A 19721-nucleotide genomic window follows, 5' to 3' on the forward strand; every position below is an offset into this window, starting at 1 on the left:
ATTAAGACCTGAAAGCAGACTCGATCACTGATTGGTTGTAACTTGCATTTTGTGTGCTTATTTGGAAAATAATGTAATCACTATGACTTTAACTCTGTTACACTACGGATGAAACATTACAAATGTTTTTTTCAGAATTTTCTTATCTTCTTTCCTTATGCTTCCACTGCCCCCTTATTTTCATTCAATGTCCTCCTCCCCCAGTTGTACTGAGGCTACTACCCCCAGGGGGTAGTACTGCCCACTTTGGAAAACTCTTGGAGACATTCTCTTCTTTTTCATTTAGCCAAGGAAGCCATCTCTAACTACTCTGAATCCACCTTGATTTTCTACCATCCCTGAACTACTGCACTTAGATTCTAGATCACATCACTTGCAAAACTGATTAAATACTGGTTCATAGTTTTTTCTATTCATTTCATTTGTGTTAATCTTGTCTCCTAACTAAATCATAATCCCCTTCTTGAGGGGAAGGCTACCTTGTGTAAGATTTTCTTCCAATGTTGGGCTCAAAGTAGATGTTTATTACTTATTGACAGAATGGAATAACTGAATCTGGAATCCAGATTCAATCAAGTCAACCAACAAATATTTATTAAGCCTCACTATATTACTCCACACCAGGAACTGTGCTAAAGATCAAGGGATACAAAGAATAGCAAAAACAAGAAGATCTCTGCCCTAGAGGAGCTCACATTTTAATGGAGATCCGAGATAACATGCCAATAAATATATACATATACACACGCATAGTGTAAAAAAAAAAGATAGTAAATTGGATAATAAAAAAAGATAATAAATAAATCTAGTAGGGAAAGGAGTGAAATGACCAGAATAAAAAGACTTTTTGCAAACGGGGATTTGAATTGAGTCTTGAAGGAAGCTAAGCTAAGCTAAGCTAAAGTTCATGCTAAAAATTGTCTTGACATGCAGTCGGGAAAAAATAAAATATTTAAAAATAAAGATTTGGAGCATTTTTCATATGGCTGTATGTGTGTGTGTACACACACACACACACAGATGTGAAGAGGATGAGTTTTCTAAACAAGTTATACAACCAGTGAAACTATATGGAGTTGGGAAACGGAGTGTTGTGTTTGAGGGATAGCAAATAGGCTAGTGGGCAGCTAGGTGGCACAGTGGGTAGCTAGGTGGCACAGTGGGTAGAGCACTGGGCTTGGCATCCGGAAGATTCATCTTCATGCCTTCGAATCTGGCCCTCAGACACTTACTAGCTGTGTGATCCTGGGCAAGTCACATAACCCTATTTGCCTCCATTCCTTATCTGTAAAATGGAGAAGGAAATGGCAAACCGCTGCAGTATCTTTGCCAAGAAAACCCCAACCGGGGTCATGAAGAGATAGACATTGACTGAAACAGCTGAACAACAGAACAAAAGTAGGTCAGTGTTATCGGATTATTGAGTATGGGGGCAGGGAGTCAAGAATCTAAGTTCTTACTTATCTGTTTATGGTTTAAAAAAAAAAAAAAAAGCTTGTAAGTTCAGCATTTCTTTTCTGCCTCCAGCAAGGATTCTTGATACAGCTTAATCTTGGTTATTTCATTTTACCTAAGGAAGAAAAAGGTACTCTGTCTTTCTCACACTCCACCAGTCATGACCCTACTTTCTCATATATAACTCTTAGGTGGCTTCCTTTCCACCTAGGGAATATATCTAACTAGTAATTTCCCAGGGAACTCCCATTGCCTACACTCATGCTTATGTAAATTATGCACCAGAATGAAAAGTATGGGGAACTAAAAAAAAGTACTCAAAAGTTATTCTAGACTTCACAGAACAAATCCCCTTAATAAAAGGATTTGTTCTGTAAAACTTGGACTCAGTCAAAAGGCTCACCCAAGGACCTAGAAGGCCACATATGGTTTTGAGGCTGCAAGGTCCCCACTAGTATATCTAGTATGTGTGTGTACACTATTATATCTAGAATAGTCATTATCTAGAATAGTATTATAGCTGGTCTTCAATGGGATTAAATTTCACAAGTTATACATTTACACCCAGTTTCCTTAACTCTTCCTACATTACACAAAACAAAGAAAGCAAGCTTCAGTTTCTAAACCCTAGTAGGCATCACTAATCAATCTTAACTTTCTGCAATGATCCCAAAATTGGTTCCTTCCCCACCACTCAAAATGCTGTCCTGTAGTTCAAGCCCTCATTATCTCCAAATGGATCTCTCTGCCTCTAGTGTCTTTACATCTTCCAGTTCCTCCCATAATCATTAACAGATTAATCTTCCTAATGAAAAAACTCTGAGCATGTCACTCACCTGCTCAAAAACACTCAATAGCTCCCTGTTGCTTATGGAAGAGACTTCTTATGGTTCTTCCAATATTAGTGTTCCACACTTCACTCCCAAGCTTCTGTATTTTTTTATCTATGTGCATACTATTTTTTTCTGTAGAATATAAGTTCTTTGAGAGCAGGGATGGTCTCATTTTTTGTTTTCATACCCTCCATCATCAAGTATGATGTAAATAAACCCTTGTCAAATGGGTGTTATTCATCTTTGTTTCCCCAACAAAATCTACAGTGTCTTGTAAGTAGTAAAGATAAGGATTAGGAGTAGGAATAAGCATTTATCAGGAGTCTAAAGTATACCAGGCTCTGTGCTAAATGCTTTGCAAATTTATTTCAATTGATCCTTACAACAACCCCGAGAGATAGGTGCTATTCTTATCCCCTTTTACAGTTGAGGAAACTGAGGCACACAAATTGAAGTGACTTGCCCAGGATCACACACAGCTAGTGAAGTGCCTCAGGCTGGATTTGAACTCGAGTAGCTGACTCCTGGCTCAGTGCTCTATCTACTGAGCCTGCCACACAGCTGGCCCCGTGACTTTATTGATTATAGTGAACAAGATGAGGAAATTCCCTTTGCTAAAGCAAGTCAGCACCTTCTCTGCAACTTACAGTCTTGGAGAATTACCTAGCAGGCATTCAGTAAATGATGAATGAGTGAGTAAAATAGGGAATGGAGAATTGAACTATCACAGGGCAAAGTTATGGTGTGGGAAATGGGAGGTGTCACAAAATTAGAGCTAGAAGGGGCTATCTTCTGTGCCTAGAATGTCCTTTTTCTTCATTTCTGTCACAATCTTGATCCTCTCTGAAGGTCCATTCAAGGGCTACCTCATCTGAGAAGTGTTTCCTGATTCCCCAGCCCCCCCCCCCCCCCCCCAGTTTGTTAGGGCTCTTTTCCCTCCTTAAATTACCTTACCTATGTACACACATATTATCACCTTAGTAGAAAGCTTCTTGTGGGCAGGCATTGTCAGTTTTTTGTCACTGTGGCCCTACAGCCTAGCACAATGTGTCTTATACTTAATAGGTTTAAGTTTATCCACATGGATTTATTAAGTGCCTACTATATGCCAGGCCCACTGCTAGGTGCTGGAGATACAAATAGAAAAGTGACAAATACTCATCTAGCAGTTTTTGGGCATGGTCAAAGAAGAAATCAAAGGTAGTAACATGTACATATGTGAGTATATAGGAAGGAGCTTCAGTGAAGGATGAGACTGGTAATAGGACAATCAGGAAAGGCTCATTCCTTATAGAAGGGAATGTGTGAGCTGAATCTAGGCAAGGGGGATTGCTAGTGCTGAGACCTGGAAAGGGGACATGGAGTCCTATGGGTAAAGAGAAGTAAGAAGGCCCGAAGGAGAATAATGGCTGGAAAGGTCAGTTAGAACAAGGTTGTGAAGTCCTTTAAATACCAAACAGGAGTTTAAACTTGATTCTTAAGGTAATAGGGAGCCACTGGAGTTTACTGACTTAGGGGAGTGACATATGCTTTAAGAAAACATTTTTAGGTATTTAATAAATCTATTCATTGAGTCAGAGGAGATTCCATGGGGCTCCTATTTCAGGGCTATTTTTCAACTTTTTTTTTCCGAGTAATAAGCATTTATTTTCTTTCCTTATCAACTTTCCCCCTCAATGAAAAAAGAAAAGAAAAAAGAACACTTGTAATAAATATATATAGTCAAGCAAAATAAATTCATCATTGATCAAGTCTAAATATAGTTCTCATTCCGAATATTGAACTCCTCATCGGTTGGTAGCGTGCTTAAGCATTGTTGGCCCTCTGGAATTGTGATTGGTCACTATACTCATCAGAGTTCTTAAGTCTTTCAAAGTTGTCTTTACAATGTGGTCATTGTATAAAAAGTTCATCTGACTCTACTCACTTCACTCTGCATCAGTACATACAGGTCTTTCTAGGTTTCTCTGAATTTGCCCTTTTCCCCATTTCTTACAGCATGATTCTCTTACATTATTAAACCATAATTTGTTCAAATATCCCTCAAGTGATGTTTTCCCCCATAGTTTCTAATTCTTTGCCACCACAAAAAATATGCATGGGTGCTTTCCTTCTTTCTTTGAAGCATAGGCCCAATAATGGTATACTGGGGTAACAGGTGTGCACTGTTTAGGGACCTGTTGGACATAATTTAGTATTGCTTCCCACAACAACTAGACTGATCCCCAACTCCACCAACAGGGCTTTCATGTGCTTGTTTTCCCTCAGCCTCTCCAATATTTGTCATTTTCCTTTTTTGTCCTTTTTGCTAGTATAATGGGTGTGTGTTGGAACCTCAGAGTTGCATTAAATGTGCGTTTCTCTAATTATTAGTGATTTGGATCATTTTTTTCCACTTGGTTACAGATAGCTTGGGTTTCTTCCTTTGAAAACTCATATCCTTTGGCCATTTATCGGTTAGGGAGTGGCTCTTAGAAATTTAAATCAGTTCTTTACATCCTTTGGTAGGGAGACCTTTAACAGGGAAACTTGAAGCCAAAAGGTTCCTTCCCCACCCCAGATAATTTTCCTTTCTTATTTTAGTCTGGAAACTCATCTTACTGTCTCATTTTAATTTCTCCTGTTGTAGAAGAAAGGGAAGACAGGTCAAGAAACGTATGAAAATGGAAGCAACCTGAAGGGCAGCAGAAATAAGTCTTCCCTTTGTATCCTCCTTAGTACTTTGCACAGTGCCTTATACCTACTAGATGCTTAATATAGCTCCAAAATTCTTTTGACTTAAAAAGCTCCTTACCTCACTCTTTGCATTTCCAACCTGCTCTTTTAGGGTCCGAATTCTCCTGACCGTAAATTAGCTTGTGCTTTTACTGTAGGTGAAAGCATTCTGGAAGAGGAAGGGGGGGAGATAGAAGGGAGGGCAGATTAGGGGAAAGGGTATTCAGAATGCACGCTGTCTTGGAGTTGGGGGAGGACTGAGATGGGGAGAAAATTTGGAACTCAAAATCTTGTGGAAGTGAATGTTGAAAACTAAAAATAAATAAATTAATGGACAAAAAAAAAATTAAAAAAGAAAGTACTCTGACTTGTTTAGACCATAAAGGCAAATAACTGGGGAGAGGCGGTGGGATTTTAAAGAGCAGCATAATATAGTTGACGTAAGATACTGAAAGATTTACAAACATTTTCCATGTTATTTTATTTGTGAGGTAGGTATTACAGGTATTATTAGCTCTGTTTTAAGGATGATCAAAGAGAAGTTTTGACTGACTTGCTCATGTTCACACTTGTCTGGCAGGATTTGAACACAGGTCTTATGTTTCCCTGTACATCATCTATTTTAAAATTGTAATAGCTAATATTTTAAAATATAATAGCATTTTTGTAATGCTTTAGGGTCGTAATCAATAAACATATATTAAAACACCTGCTATGTGCCAAGGCACTGTGATGAGAGTTGAGAAAAAGCTTACAGGTGGTATTTTTATTCCCACTTTATAGCTAGGGAGACTGAGGTTTAGAGAGACAAACACATTTTCCCCCAGCTTCATGGTTAGTGTTAACAGGCATGGTTTCAAACCAAGGTCTTTCTTGATTGTCTGCCCAAAGCTTATTCTGCTACATGACTACACCTCTTATATTCCAAGGAATATAGAAGGAAGTGGGAATAGAGTAATGTGCCATATTTCTTTTTTGTTTTGGTGAGGCAATCAGGGTTAAGTGACTTGCCCAGGGTTACACAGCTAGTTGTGCCCTATTTCAGTAGAGATTTAGAGAGAACTTCCATTCACATCCTACTCTGATGCCTCACAGTAGTAGTGTGGAGGTGATCTTGGGTTCTCCAGGGTCACTTTCCTTTAGAACGTAAAATCTTTGAGTGAAGGAGTTGTCTTTTGTACTTGAAATCTTCAGACACAGTAGGTGCTTAATATTTGATGAACGGAATTTAATTGAATACCAGTGGAACATAAGCTCTGGCGGGCCCTCCCACGTTGGTCAGTTCTGAAGACTGGGCCAGTGATTACCTAACTACTGAGAGACTTACCATGCGAAGAATAACACACATTAATTCATAAAGACCTTCATGGGGTCATGATCTGCTTCTGTGGAGGGAATGCCCACATTGACAAAATTACTGATCTTTTGAATTATTAAAAAAGGATGTGAAACTCTGGTTTGAGTGAGCCAGTCAATAGCTTGGGGGGTCAGAGGCATGGAGAGGAAGGGCTGCCAATATGCTCTTGACCAATAACATTAGCAGCACTTAAGGAACTTGTCTGAAGAGACTTTAAAGTAATAACGGTGAAATAGGGTTGTTTTTTTTCCCCTTTCTTTCTTTGCTAGCCTTATTGTTCTTCGGGTCCTGAGAATACCAAGATTTTTATACTACAGTTGAGATTAGTGTCAAAATCTCTTCCCTTCCAACCCCCCCCCCCCCACCACATGGTGTTTATTTTTCTCAGAAAAAAAAAAAACCTGATTTTTTTGGATGGCCAATGTCTTCCTATTGGCATCTCTTCCCCTTTGGTTTGCAGTGAGGGTGACAGTATCTTTTTGAAGGTACCCTACCATTCTGTAAGACTGATGAACTGTGGAGGATTCAGTTTTCCCTAGTGAGGAGCTGGCCTTGTAATGAATAATCTCCAGGCTGGTTTCCTTCTTTTCAGTAATGAAAAAAAAAAATAATCTAAAAGCAAATAAGGTCATATCCCTCTACTTCATCCAACTAGGCTAAATCTTGCTCCAAAACAGAACACATGTAAACAGGCTCAATTTTCTTAGGGTCCGTGAGAACTGGGAGCTTTAAAAATGGTCTAATTCCATTTTACAGACGAGGAAACTGAGACCTAAAAAGGTAAAGTGGACTTGCCCTAGGTCACAAAGGGGAGAGGCAATGGTGCCCTGGTCTCGAGACCCCCCTTGGGTTCTTTCCACCACACCCCTGTGCTTTCTCCCTTTCGTTATAGCTCTTCCCCCCAGTCAGTCCTTCAGTGGACCAGCCAGTCAACAAGCGGTTATTAAGAGCTTCCTCTGTTCCAGTATTGTGTATTGTTTCTCTGTTTTGTCTGGTCCTTTAAAAACTTCTGCGGGTCACTGGGGTGGGGAGGGACAGAACCTTTTACTCTTTAAAGACTCCGACGAACTTTGAATCGATTGCCTCTCAGTGCAATGGCTAGGTTTTTTTTCCCTCTTTGCTTAAAAAAACAAAAAACAAGAACGAACAAAAAAACCCCCAAAACGCTAGGGTGCCCTGTTGGCCAATGCTATCATCCTATGAAAAGATGGGGGGGGGGGGTTTAGGGAAGACTTTTGGCCGTGGGGGGCAAATTCTCTGTAGGCTGTCGAGACTCTCTCCTCGGGGGCTGGTGCTCATTTGTGTGGGTGGGACCATGAATTGGTAATTGGGTTTGTGCGAACCTCCTGGAAGGGGCTGGGAGATAAGATTTGTTTTAGCGGCTGGCCTAGAAGTCTGCCATAGTGTGGAAAACAAACAATTGCCAGCTCCCCTTCCGAGTGGCTTTTAAAACCCGCGGTTTGCTTTAAAACGGACATTGTTTTTTCTTTAATTCTGTCTCGGGCAGGAGGCTATCTTTCATATGATAGATAAACAAGACCGAAAAGTGTAATTTTAGCCAAGACTTTCCTCCTGGGGTGGGGGTTTGGAGGGGAAAAAAATTGGAAAGGCTTCGGGAGTTATGATAGGAATTTGTAGTTTGGGAGGAGTGGAATATTTTTTTTTTCTGCACTGAAGACTCAACCGCATCGCAATTCCTTTTTTAATTTTTACTTTGTACCATGTATGGCAGAAGGATTGGCTAAGACCCGCCTGGGTGACACGTTGGAGCTTAGGTGGCTTTCAGAGAATGGAGGTATCATCCGAATTAGGGGGCATTGCTCTGCTTCTGATTTTGGGTTTCTCGTTAATCCCCCAGCAGCTTTTAGAAAGAGGAGCAATGAGACAAACTTCTGCAGGGTTTGGAATTATTTCACGGTGCAGGGAAGCCCCCTAGCACGCGTGCACCCACCTCTGGGAGCTGGGGGGGGGGCGGTAAGGAGAAGGGAGCTTTTAGGACCCTTTACGGGCCGGAATAGGTTTCTCTTTCCTTTTCTTTCCGAGTCCCCTCCGCCCCGACCCCCGCAGCAGAAAGGGAAAGTGTGCTGTGGCTCTTCGGGAGCCGCGTCACCCCCCTTCCAGGTCCCCACCCCCGCCAGCCCAAGGGGCATAGGGAGAAGTGCAGAAGGAGAGGAGTCGGAGCCGGCTGGGGAAATCTCCCCTGCGTGATCCCAGAGTGGAACTGGGCTAGGACCTGGAGCTGAGGTAGCTAGGGAAGGAGAGAAAGGGGGCCCGGAAGGTGACAGCCTCCCCCTTCCTCAGGGCAGCCCCTACCTTCCCCTCCTAGTTTGCCGCCCCAGACGCGAACAGACAGTCCTGTGCTCCTCTCCCCCAGTTAGTCTCACCGCAGCTCTAGTCGCGGCTGCCTGCCGGCGGCCCAGCCCACGTTTTCTCTCTCTCCGGCTCCCTCCCCCCCCCCTGCTTTCCCCTCCCCTCCCCTCCCCTTTCTTCCCCCCTCCTCTTTCCTGGTCATGTGTCGCCTTTTTTTGTTTGCAGTGGAAACAATTTATCGCTCTTCTGCGAGCCCCGGCCCCCTAACACTGCCGATCTCGAGTGGGGAGGTCGGACGGGCCGGGGAGGGGGCGGGGGAGAGAAAAGAAAGGAGGCCGACTGCAGCAGGTCCCATGTCTCTCTCTTACCCTTCTCTCCCCTTCCTCCTCCTCCTCTTCCCGCTTCTGTTCCCCACGACCACCTCCTCCCTCGCTACAGCTTGCTGCACATTGTTAGCCAGGGGAGGAAGCGATGTGCACTTCCATCAGATGAAAGTTTGTAACCTCACGCCCAAGGGCAGCGGTGGAATCTAATCCCACCCTCCACCTCCTTCTCCCTCCCCACCCCACCCTGACCCTACCCCCAGCTGAAGCCAGGTAAGTTTATTTCAAGCTTTTGCAGGCGTCCAGGGTGGGAGGTAGATCGGGGGAGGTTGGGGGGGAGGGAAAGTGAGGCTGGGGCCCAGCGGAATGGGCAGGAGATGGTGAAGGACCAGCTCGTAGGTTTTAATTTCTGAAGGTGGTCCTCACCCCTCTGCAGCTGGGCATCTGGGTGCGGTGAGGAAGGATGTTTGCTCTGGGGTGCGGAATGCGGCTGGGTTGGCCCAAGTGGGCAGAGGAAGAGAACCCCAATGCAGCTAAGTTGGTTGGTCTAGAGAGTTTCCTGACCCGACGTACAGGATGTTTTCCTATTGCTTCGATTTCCGAAAAAAAAAAAAGAGGAAAGAAAGAAAAAAAGAAAAGAAAAAGAAAGAGACCCTTTCTGAAACAGACTAGAGTTGGCATTGTGTGAAGAGGACTAGGTCACTTACTTTGGGGTCTGGGGGGCATAGGAGTAGAGACAGACCCCGAGATAAGGAGATGTGCCAAACAAAGATTTTTGCTTTCTTTTCTTTCTCTCTCTTTTTTTTAAACTGTCCAGCCTTGGCACGGGGTAGAGGGGAGTTAAGTCCCCTGAAACATTACCCAGCCACTCAGGCCCACGTACCCCCTTCTCTATCATGATTCTTAGGGTGCATGATAAGTTGGGGGCTGTATTTATTTTTATGACATGCAACCCGTAAAGCCAATAAAACGTTTATGACATCTGACCAGCAGTAAAGGTATGTGAGCTCGCAACTGCCCTGTGTGTGGGGAATAAGAGCAGTTTCCCCGTATCCTAGCAACAGGACTGATTGACTCTAAACCCAGCCAATCGCTGCCTTCACTGTTCCCCTTCAAATGTTTTTGACAAGTACAGTAGAAGGGAGCCCAGTGTGTGCGCGCGCAGGAGCTGGGGTGGGGGGAGATGAGTTGCCCCTGGCCCCACAAACCCTCGGACTCCTTTAGCTTTACTATTGAAATATCTGTCACCACCCCCATTCTCCCCTTTTTTAAAACCCACAGGGAACACCTGTTGAAGGCTCAACATTTTAATGTGTCTGCCAGTTATTGTGAAATTTTTTTTAAAAGTGAGCAAGAAACAAGGTTTTCCAAAGCAGTTTATCGCTTTAAAAAAAAAGCAAGGCATGAAAAACAAGGGGGGGGTTGTGATATAAGTAATTCCAAAAAGAAAGTTTTAAGGAGGTCACCACTGAATAACTATTGACTTATCTTGTGGAACAGTCTAATTGGCAGCAGATTAAAAAATGTTTGCTTAACTGCATACTCAGGTTTTTTTTTTCTTTTTCTCTAGACTAGGGAGGGGAAAAGATTTGGCTAGTGCTGTCGTTAGAGTAGAATAATGGAAAAATTCTCAGCAGTGGTTTCTGGAAAATGTGTTTTAAACCAAACTTAGAGGTCAAGAGCCTTGCACACTGTTGCTATAAAATGCATGATTTGTAGGTATGTAGTTGGGGTGTGTGGTTAGGGGGAGCTAAAACGAAGGCTGTCGGAATATAGGCAAAGTAAAGAAATACAAGATTATTGGACCCTGCTCCCTTACTCTTTATTTTTCTAAACTTATTTTTGAAGTATCATTTAAAGAAAGAAACAATTATTGCCGGCCTCTGAAAATGTTTGTTTAAAACAAAAGAAAACATGGAGAATAGCTTGTTCATTCCTTTGGGAAGCTACTGACAAATAAGCAAATTAAACAGAAAGAGAGCAGCATGTTGTCATAGCAACAGTGCAATTAAATTACTTTACTGTCAGCCATGATATAATTTTCCTGTTTAGAAGCTCATGAGACATAAAACTTTCATTTGGAGCTCAAGTTGACTTGAGCTGGAATAGCTGCTCTAGCTTGTTCCCCTTTGAGGAATAGGAAGTTACATTTGTTCACTAGAAATTCAGATGGGCATATTCCTTTGGCATATTTGGATCTGGGAAAGACCTTAGCAGTCATAGAGTGACTATGAGAAAGACCTATGAGAAAGACGCCCAGATTTGATCTAATTATAAAGAAAAAAATTTTTAGGTTATAGTAGAACTCCTCCCCCTTGCCCACTGTAGTTGTTCCTGTTTGGCAGGAATAAAATGTACATTTGTAGGCAAAATTTCATTCTTGTCTTCTGATTTGGGAAACTTCACACTGGTGTTGTGTATTTCCTTTCCAAATAGCAGATGAAACTCATAGCTTTCTTATCCTTTTGAAGTTGCATGGGAGAGTAGAGGTCATTTCAGGTACCACTTTGCCTCCCCCCAATGAGGAAGCTGAGACAAAGAAGGAATATGTCCAAGATCACACTGATAGGTCAGGTTTAGCTGGTGTAACTTTTTGGAGTAGAAAAAATACTCGCACAACTATTTTTTTTTTCATTCATTCAAAATAATGGTTATTAAGCCCCTGCTCTATGTGGAAGCAGCTAGATGGTGCAGTGGATAGAATATTGGACCTGGAGTCAGGAAGACCTGAGGTCAAATGTATCCTCAGACACTTAACTAGCCTTGGGACCCTGGGCAAGTCAAGTAACCAGTGTGCTTCAGTTTCTTCAACTGTGAAAGGGGCTAGTAATAGCACCTTCCTCTCAAGGGTATTCTAAGCATTAAATGAAATATTACTTGTAAAGCACTAAGCACAGTGCCTGGCACTTTATAGGTGCTCTATAAATGATTATTCTCTTCCTCTTCGTGTGTGTGTGTCTGTGTGTCTGTCTGGGTCTGTGTCTGTCTGTCTATGTCTGTCTCAAGGGTGGGTAGGCAATGTGTTCTAGTGCTTTGAGAGCAGGACTTAGTAATTAAGAAGAGGTTTGTGGTCAGTTAGTAAACATTTATTAACCACTTACCATGCTCTTCATTTCACTCCTGTATAGGCTTTTGTGTGGCCTTGGTCAAGTCACTGAAATGCTCCTTGCTTTAGGCAGCTCCGAGACTAGAGTTGCAAAAAAAAGGTGTGGACCCAAATTGGTTTGAAGGAGTTTCCTCATCCAGGGAGTTCCCTTCGAGTGAAGCCAGTAGTCCTGTCTCAGTGTATGTAATGTGCTGGAAGAGATACAAATGTAAATAAGACAGGGCCCTAGTAGAGGGATAAGACTTGTCTACAGATAGATTCTAATACAAATTAGATTATAATAAGCTCATAAGAGGAATCCCCAAAGGTTAAGAGATGAGGAAGAGATCCCTGTTAGCTTTGGAAAATCAGTGAAGACTTGATACATATTGCTACAGTGGAGATATCCTTAGGTCAAGATTGGGAGTCAGAGGACCTCGATTTGTATCCTGATTCTGCTATTTACTCACTTGTAAGTACAACCTTGAATAAGTCACTTCCCCCTCTCTTGGTTTCCTCATTTATAAAGTGAGGTTGCACTCTATGACTGCTAAGGTCTCTCCCAGATCCAAATCCCGTGATCCTTTGAGTGTCAGGGCTATTGGAGACAGTCTTGCTGGTTGTTTTGATAGGCCTTGGCATTTTGTGCGTCTTAGCTCCTTTCCAAAATGTATCGGTTGAGGTCCCCCCCCCCTTTTAAACAACAAACTAAAAAAGTAACCACATCCACAAAATCAAACTGCCTTTCAACTGTAAAACAGAGCATCCAAATGCCCTTTTGCATAATTTCGGTTGTTTTAAAAAACTCACGTTGGATTTTAGAAAGTTAACCAAACTTTGTATCTGTCTAGGTCATTCCGTTGGGTACTGTTTGCCACTCCCTCATTTATTTTTTAGTTGCCATTTTATTATATGCTTCTTGTTCTAGGTCACTGATAAAAGTAAGGAAATATAATTGTGTCGTGATACATGTATCAGTCTTCCTAGCATCTAAAGCCACTAGTAGCCTTTCTGAACCCTCTCCTTCTCAGGGCATCTACCTTCAACTCATGGGTTCTGAATGCCTTTTATCCACGTCTGAAGTTACTGCCATTTTCTTTCCCATGCTTCTTGCCTTAATAAATAAACCTGCCTCTTGTTTCAGTCCAGATTGGGTTCCTCCTCGTTTTTCTTCAGACTATACAGTTATACTTAAAATTGGAGATTTTGTATCTTATGAATAGGAGAAGTGCTGGGGAAAGAGGGAGAGAAACCAAAGAAAATGCAGAAATTGATGTACCCTCCTGTCCATGCAGTTTAATCACAATATAGTCATGATGTGTTCAAAATGGGAACAGCTAACTTAATCTGAAACAACTGGCCTTAAAGTATAATGCACACACATCCATGTATGTATTACATATATACGTACACATATTGGAAAGCAGAGTGATGTATATACAATATGATGCGTATATTGGTTAAATACTATTTTGCTTTCCCCCAATAACATTTATTGTGGGATTTGGGGGAGCCTAGGCACAAGTAAGTATTGATACCAAAGAAACACAGGAAAGCAGCATGACTGAGCCCTCTTTGACTTAGTTTTAGAACTAGTGGATTTCAGCCCCAGTTCTGAAACTTAACATGATCATAGGAAAAATTGTTTTCACCTCAGTTTTCTGATCTGTAAAATGGAGCTAATAATACTTTACTCCCCACCTCACAGGATCATGAGAAAATTCCTTTGTGAAATCTAAGATATGATAGAAATATGCGTTGTTGCTTTATCTTCCTATCTCCTGGAGATGGTGAAACCTTATCATTAAAAATAATAACTTATATGGTGGGAAGAGGAGGTCACTAGAGGTTTCACTGGAAACCCAGGAACAGTGTTGGTATTCTTTGATTTGAGTGAAGTTTCTAGTTTTTCATTTATTTGTACTTCATCATTAATGGTTTTTGTGTGTGATGTAATAGCACAAGCATTCTACTATTTCCCACATCAGTGTCCTTGTTACTATCCTATTCAAAATCAGCGCCTCTTCCGGACTGCAAAGGATCTCATTTATTAGCTTTTTCATGTGTTGAATAATGTGAGCAATGCGTAAAGAGATGGAGCCATGTAGGGGAGTGTGTGGGTAGAGGTGAGGGGAAAGGGAGAGAGGAAGGAAGTTAGTTTTGTATACTTTCTTAAATTTACCAGCTAATCTCTTCTCTCTCAAATTTACTTTGCTTAGGAGCCTGCACCTAAATGGGTCCAGTCATGCCTCCCAGTAAGAAGCCAGAGGGCTCAGGAATCAGCGTTTCCAGCGGCCTGAGCCAGTGTTACAGAAGCGGCGATTTGCCCAAGGCACTCCACGATGACGATGACCTCGACTTTGCCTTGCCCACCATCCGATCGGAGAAGGGGGCGATGGAAGACGAAGAGCTCACTAACTTGAACTGGTTGCATGAGAGCAAGAACTTGCTAAAAAGCTTTGGGGATTCGGTCCTCAGGAGCGTCAGCCCTGTTCAGGACCTTGGCGACGACACCCCGCCGTCCCCTGCTCACTCTGACGTGCCCTGTGATGCCAGGCAGAACCCCAACTGCAAACCTCCATATTCTTTTAGCTGCCTCATATTTATGGCCATCGAAGACTCTCCCACAAAGCGACTCCCAGTGAAGGATATATACAACTGGATCTTGGAACACTTTCCGTATTTTGCAAATGCACCCACGGGGTGGAAAAACTCAGTGAGACATAATTTGTCATTGAATAAGTGTTTTAAGAAAGTGGATAAAGACCGAAGCCAGGTAAGCCTTTCAGGGTCTGGAGACGATGCGGATGATTCTATTGCTGCCTCTGCTAATTTTGTTTTAATCTTCTCTGCTCAAGTTAAAAAAAAAATCCTTTTGAAGATCGCCTTTTAAGGGAGTGCAAGTTCATCCTGCTGAAAAAACCAGCACAGTCTTTAGGATGGCCGACTATGACTTTATCTAGCTCATTGTCTGGACGTCCTAAAGAATTCTTCCTCTTTTCCCCCCAAAACTGGCATTCTTATGTTTATTTAGTCTAACGTGGTTTTTAGATGTCATTGCTGAGACTACTGCTTGTTGTATTTCTTCACCATCGTTATATGGATGACATGTATGTTACTATTAGTTTTCAGGCTTGACCTTTCCCCTAAAGTTTTAGTTTAGGTTAGGGATGCTTGGGTTTTAGAGTACAGGGAAGGTTCCACGTGCGGTCACTAACTGCTCAAGTTTGCATATACCTAAGCAAGTTGGCCACTGGAAGGTGCATCTAGAAGAGAGCTGTGTCTGTATCTTCTTTGCATTGTTAACCTGGAGAAAGAGGGAAGCCTCCTTAATACTGTGGTTTAAACGGGTATTAGAGGGACCTTGGTTGGAGATCTCAGAGTGCCCGTCTGATATAAAACCAAAAATAGACAGTGGTAAACTACATAGATTGCTTTTCTTAACTATTTGTATAATAAGTGGTTGGCAATTTGTGACTACTTAGTGTAAAACTATTGGCGGAATTGTATTCTAAGATAACTCACAACTCAAATGTGAGATTTTTTTAAAGTTGTCCAGAGAAGAGTTACTTGTTTTTTCATCATTTATGTGGGCCTCAGGAATAATAGGTATACTACTGGCAGTGTCAATATTGACTGGGAAAACTGAGTTGGGATCTGATGTTGAATGTCATCACTATTTACAATAAATTGCCCCTTCCTCCTTTCTTTCCTCCCTCCCTCCCTCCCTCTCTCTCTCCCTTCCTTCCTTCCTTCTGCTTTCCCTCCATCTCACTCCCCTTTTGAAGTTTCATTTTGGTCTTGGGGATAGATAGCTATTGTATAGGGTCAGCTGCTATGCAGAATTTGGGCGTTAGTTTCTGTCTGGTAGAGAGTTCTGGTTTAAAATAGAATCAGGAAGCTGAGGAAACTACTCATGCCTTGAGTGGAATAAAACTTCATAGGGAAATGGAAAGAGCAATGGTTTTCCATCTGCTTTTTGGATTTATAAAACCAGCTCACTCAGAGTTCATGTTCAAGATTAAGAAAAGCTGAACAGGAGAGAGATAGAGGAGGATTTGAACATTGAGGGGCTGAACCTTTGATCTCCAGCAGAAGAAGCCTATCTAAAGTGTACAGATTTGAATATTTATAAGTGATCCTCTTCCTTCCTTCTTTCGTGCCCTTCTTTTTGGAGTTGTTGAGTTGTTTCAGTCACATCTGACTCTTTGTGACCTTGTTTAGGGTTTTCTTGGCAAAGATATTGAAGTGGTTTGCCATTTCCTTTTCCAGATCATTTTACAGATGAAGAAACTGAGGCAAATAGGGTGAAGTGACTTGCCCGGGGTCACGCAGCTAGTAAGTTCTGAAGGCAAATTTGAACTCAGGTCTTTCTTACACTGGGCCTGGTGGTCTATCCATCTTGCCACCTAGCTGCCCTCTTTTAATTCTCTGTTTTAATGTAGGCTTAAGGATTGGACTAGCACTGCCTAGGACAAACAGTGGTACAGAGACAGGCTCCCATTTCTCCTTACCTTCAGTTGTTGAGGATTGTGCTTTGGCTTGGTTTGCTTGCTGTCCTAGGTCACTCTCATTCTGGTCTTCTGTCTTTTCTTTGCTCTGAGCCACTGTGGTATTTGGAGGCCTGAAAGTTGGGCAGTTGTTGACTTCGCCAACTGCACCAGGATTTAAGTGTGGACTTCATTAGCAAAAAGGCCTTACTCATTTTAAGCTCCAGCAGTAGCAGCCCTGGATTTGTTTAAGGGCAGGTTCCCTGGAAGAAAGAGAAAAAGTCATCTAAAATCAGAATCACTAAGAAAAAGCTCTCCCCCCCTTCCCCCACCTCATTCAAAAAAGATGCATCATATCATTAATTAAGCAACTTTCACAGAGATTTTTAGCCTGTTGGGAAATATTCTTGCAGGTCACCACATGTATATGTCTACATATTTGATGTATTGTACATGTGTATAAAAGTAACTCAGTAAGTGACCTGTTCTGACGCTGAAAACAAAATGAATTCCAAAGCATGAGAAGGTTTTGGAGCATTATTTATTAGCTTTGGGAATTGAAGGCAATTGGTAGTTGGCGTTGTGTTAATACATACCCCATTGAGAGGAGAAACTAAACTCTGCCACCTTCTCCCCCCCCCCATCAGTCATGTTTACCTTGGTGCCCTTCTCAGAACAAGTTCAGATACCTACCAGTGAACCAGTGTTTGTTTTAAAGACTAGAAAAGATTAATCCTTCACCGTCTTTGAGTTTTTGCCTTCTTATCCATCCTGACCTGTATTGACGTGTTTTTGATGGGCTTCCAGGAAGCTTTGTGGTTTAGATATCTGTGGCCAACATGTGATGCCATGAGAAGAAAGCACAGGCTTTTGGAGGGTTTCTCCCTTTTAATTAATTTATTTGTTTGTTTACTTTTTTCTTGATTATCTTGGGATCTGCTAGGGGACATTTCCAGATGTGCTAGAATTTCAGTGAGGGGTAGTGTAGAAAAAGCAGACCAGTGACCCATAGCTCTTTTTACTAGTTAAAGACTTGCTTTTCATGTAAACTGATTTTTTAGATCCAGAGAATTTTACTTCGCTATCTTCCTTACATAGTACTGAAATTTGGCATTGAGATGGTATTTGAAATGTGTATTGGATGACAGAAAATGGAGCCTTGTATGCTTGCCTCGTACCTCGAATGAAGCCTTGAATGCTGTCTCAGAGACCAGTTAGTCATTTCTGTCCCGCTCACCCTTTTTTATTTGTCTGCAGCAAAGTTTTCAGCTAGGTTTTTAAGTGGAGTTTGGTGCTTTGTGGCCTGGATACATAGAACCTTTCCTGATTGCCTCTTTTCCACAGTTGCCAATGCCTGTTCTATCAAAATTATTTTGTATGTATTTTGAAAATACTTAGCTATGTAAGCTCCTTGAGAGCAAGAACTCTGATTATTTGATGTCTTCTCATTGCTTAGCACAGTGCTTCTGATAATAAAGGAGGCAGACCAGAGTCAAGAAGACCTGAGTTCAAATGCAGCACCAGGTACATACTAGCTGGGTGACCCTGGACAAGTCACTTAATCTCTGTTTACTTCAGTTTCCTTATCTGTAAAATAGAGGCAGTAATAATACCTACTCTCCCATTATTGTTGTGAGGATTGAATGAGATAAGATTTGCAAAACCCTTAATACAGTGCCAGGCCTTATAGTAGGCACTTAATAAATGCTTGTTCCCTTTTTTCCTGTAAGTGCTTAGTAAATGCTTGTTGATTGATGCATTGATCTAGCTCTCCCCACATAAATTTAATTCCATGCATGTATTGGTCTGAAATGTATACAAACTTCTGCTTTTCCCTTTTTGCAAGTTATTTTTGAGGCAGAGTTTTAAATATTTGAAATTTTGAAGGCTCTTGGCATTGCATAATAAAGATGGCCTAGTGGCAGGGCAGGAAGGACAGTGTTCTGGGAGCCGGGAGATGTGGTGCTAACCTCATGAGTCCCGTTACTGGCTATGGGATTTTAGCACAGGGGTTGTTTGGACTAAATGATTTTTCTAAGCATCCTTTTAGCCCACACATCCTATGAATCTATCAGTACTTCCAAAAGAGAAATAAAAGCCAGTCTTGTTTTTAGGGCCCAGATCATAAAGCCTTGAGTGTACACTTGTCTGAGTCTTCTTCATCTACCCCTACTACTTTTAAATATAAAGAATAAGTCTGTCTTATGAATTGTTGGGACCCTGATCAGAAAACTGTCTTTTGAGAGTTTGAAAGGCATTCGTTTCTTTAGGGTAGAGGTTCTTAACCTGGAATTGCCCTTAAGGGGTGTGTGGATAGATTTGAAGGGGTTTATGAATTTGTATGGGGGAAAAATTGCATCTTTAATTCAATATTATTGATTTCTTTTGTAACATATTTTATTTTATGCATTTAAAAACATCATTCTTAGAAGGTGTCCATGGATTGCACATGAGGTCATGATACAAAAAGGTTTAAGAAAGTCTACATTTTGGGGTATGAAGGAAACATTAGGATCAGGTAGAAAACAAAGCCACCTGGGTGTTAATAGATTTGGGTTTTAGTCTTAGAATTGCCACTGATTCTCTGTGTGACCCTGTGCAAGTTAACTTCAAATTCTGTCTTCTTACTGGTGGAAATAAAAGTGGTTGGGCAGAATGAGTTCTTCTTCTAGCCCTAAAAATTTTATGAAAACGTTTTGTGGAGGAAGTGCATCCTCCATTGTATATACCAAGGGTGAGAAACTTGCGGCCTTGAGGCCCCTTGTGGCCTTCTAGGTCCTCAAGTGCAGCCCTTTAACAAAGGGCATATGTGGCCTCAAGGCCGCAGGTTCCCCACCCTTGGTGTACCCTTCAGAGAGAGAGAATGAGAGAGAGTGGTAAATCCAGGTGTTTGGAGCTCTTCAGATGTCGAAAAATCCTTGTTTATAGCTGGTAAAGTCAATCTGTTTGCATTAAGCTTGGCCCAGGTAGCTTATTGTTGCTAGGCTCTGTACTTACCTGGTTCCCAAGTTTTTCCCCTGACTGTGACTGGGCAAAGTTTCCCCCCACCACATCCCCCAAAGCCCACTGTTACTTACTTTTCAAAGTCTCATTTCCCTTCCTCTGTGGGCAGTTATCTTTTTTTTTTCTTTTTTTTTGCGAAATGGTTTGGCA

General features: G+C 41.8%; 1 protein-coding gene across 9 annotated transcripts in view; it reads left to right on the top strand.

The window, feature by feature from the left end:
* FOXN3 (forkhead box N3) overlaps positions 1-19721 on the top strand; it is a 453536-nt gene that overhangs the window by 195737 nt on the left and 238078 nt on the right. For 6 of the 9 annotated variants that reach the window (XM_027844682.1, XM_027844683.1, XM_027844685.1 and 3 more), the window contains one exon: positions 14298-14854. In XM_027844682.1, the coding sequence (XP_027700483.1) occupies positions 14312-14854 (543 nt within the window). In that variant the 5' untranslated portion in view covers positions 14298-14311. Of the gene's footprint in view, positions 1-8135; positions 8156-8584; positions 8605-8905; positions 9267-14297; positions 14855-19721 lie in introns of those variants that run through there. The other 3 variants (XM_027844689.1, XM_027844690.1, XM_027844687.1) reach the window with 3 other exon arrangements.

This window comes from Vombatus ursinus, unplaced genomic scaffold (genome assembly GCF_900497805.2).
Source record: "Vombatus ursinus unplaced genomic scaffold, bare-nosed wombat genome assembly UNPS02014945.1, whole genome shotgun sequence".
Taxonomy (NCBI): domain Eukaryota; kingdom Metazoa; phylum Chordata; class Mammalia; order Diprotodontia; family Vombatidae; genus Vombatus; species Vombatus ursinus.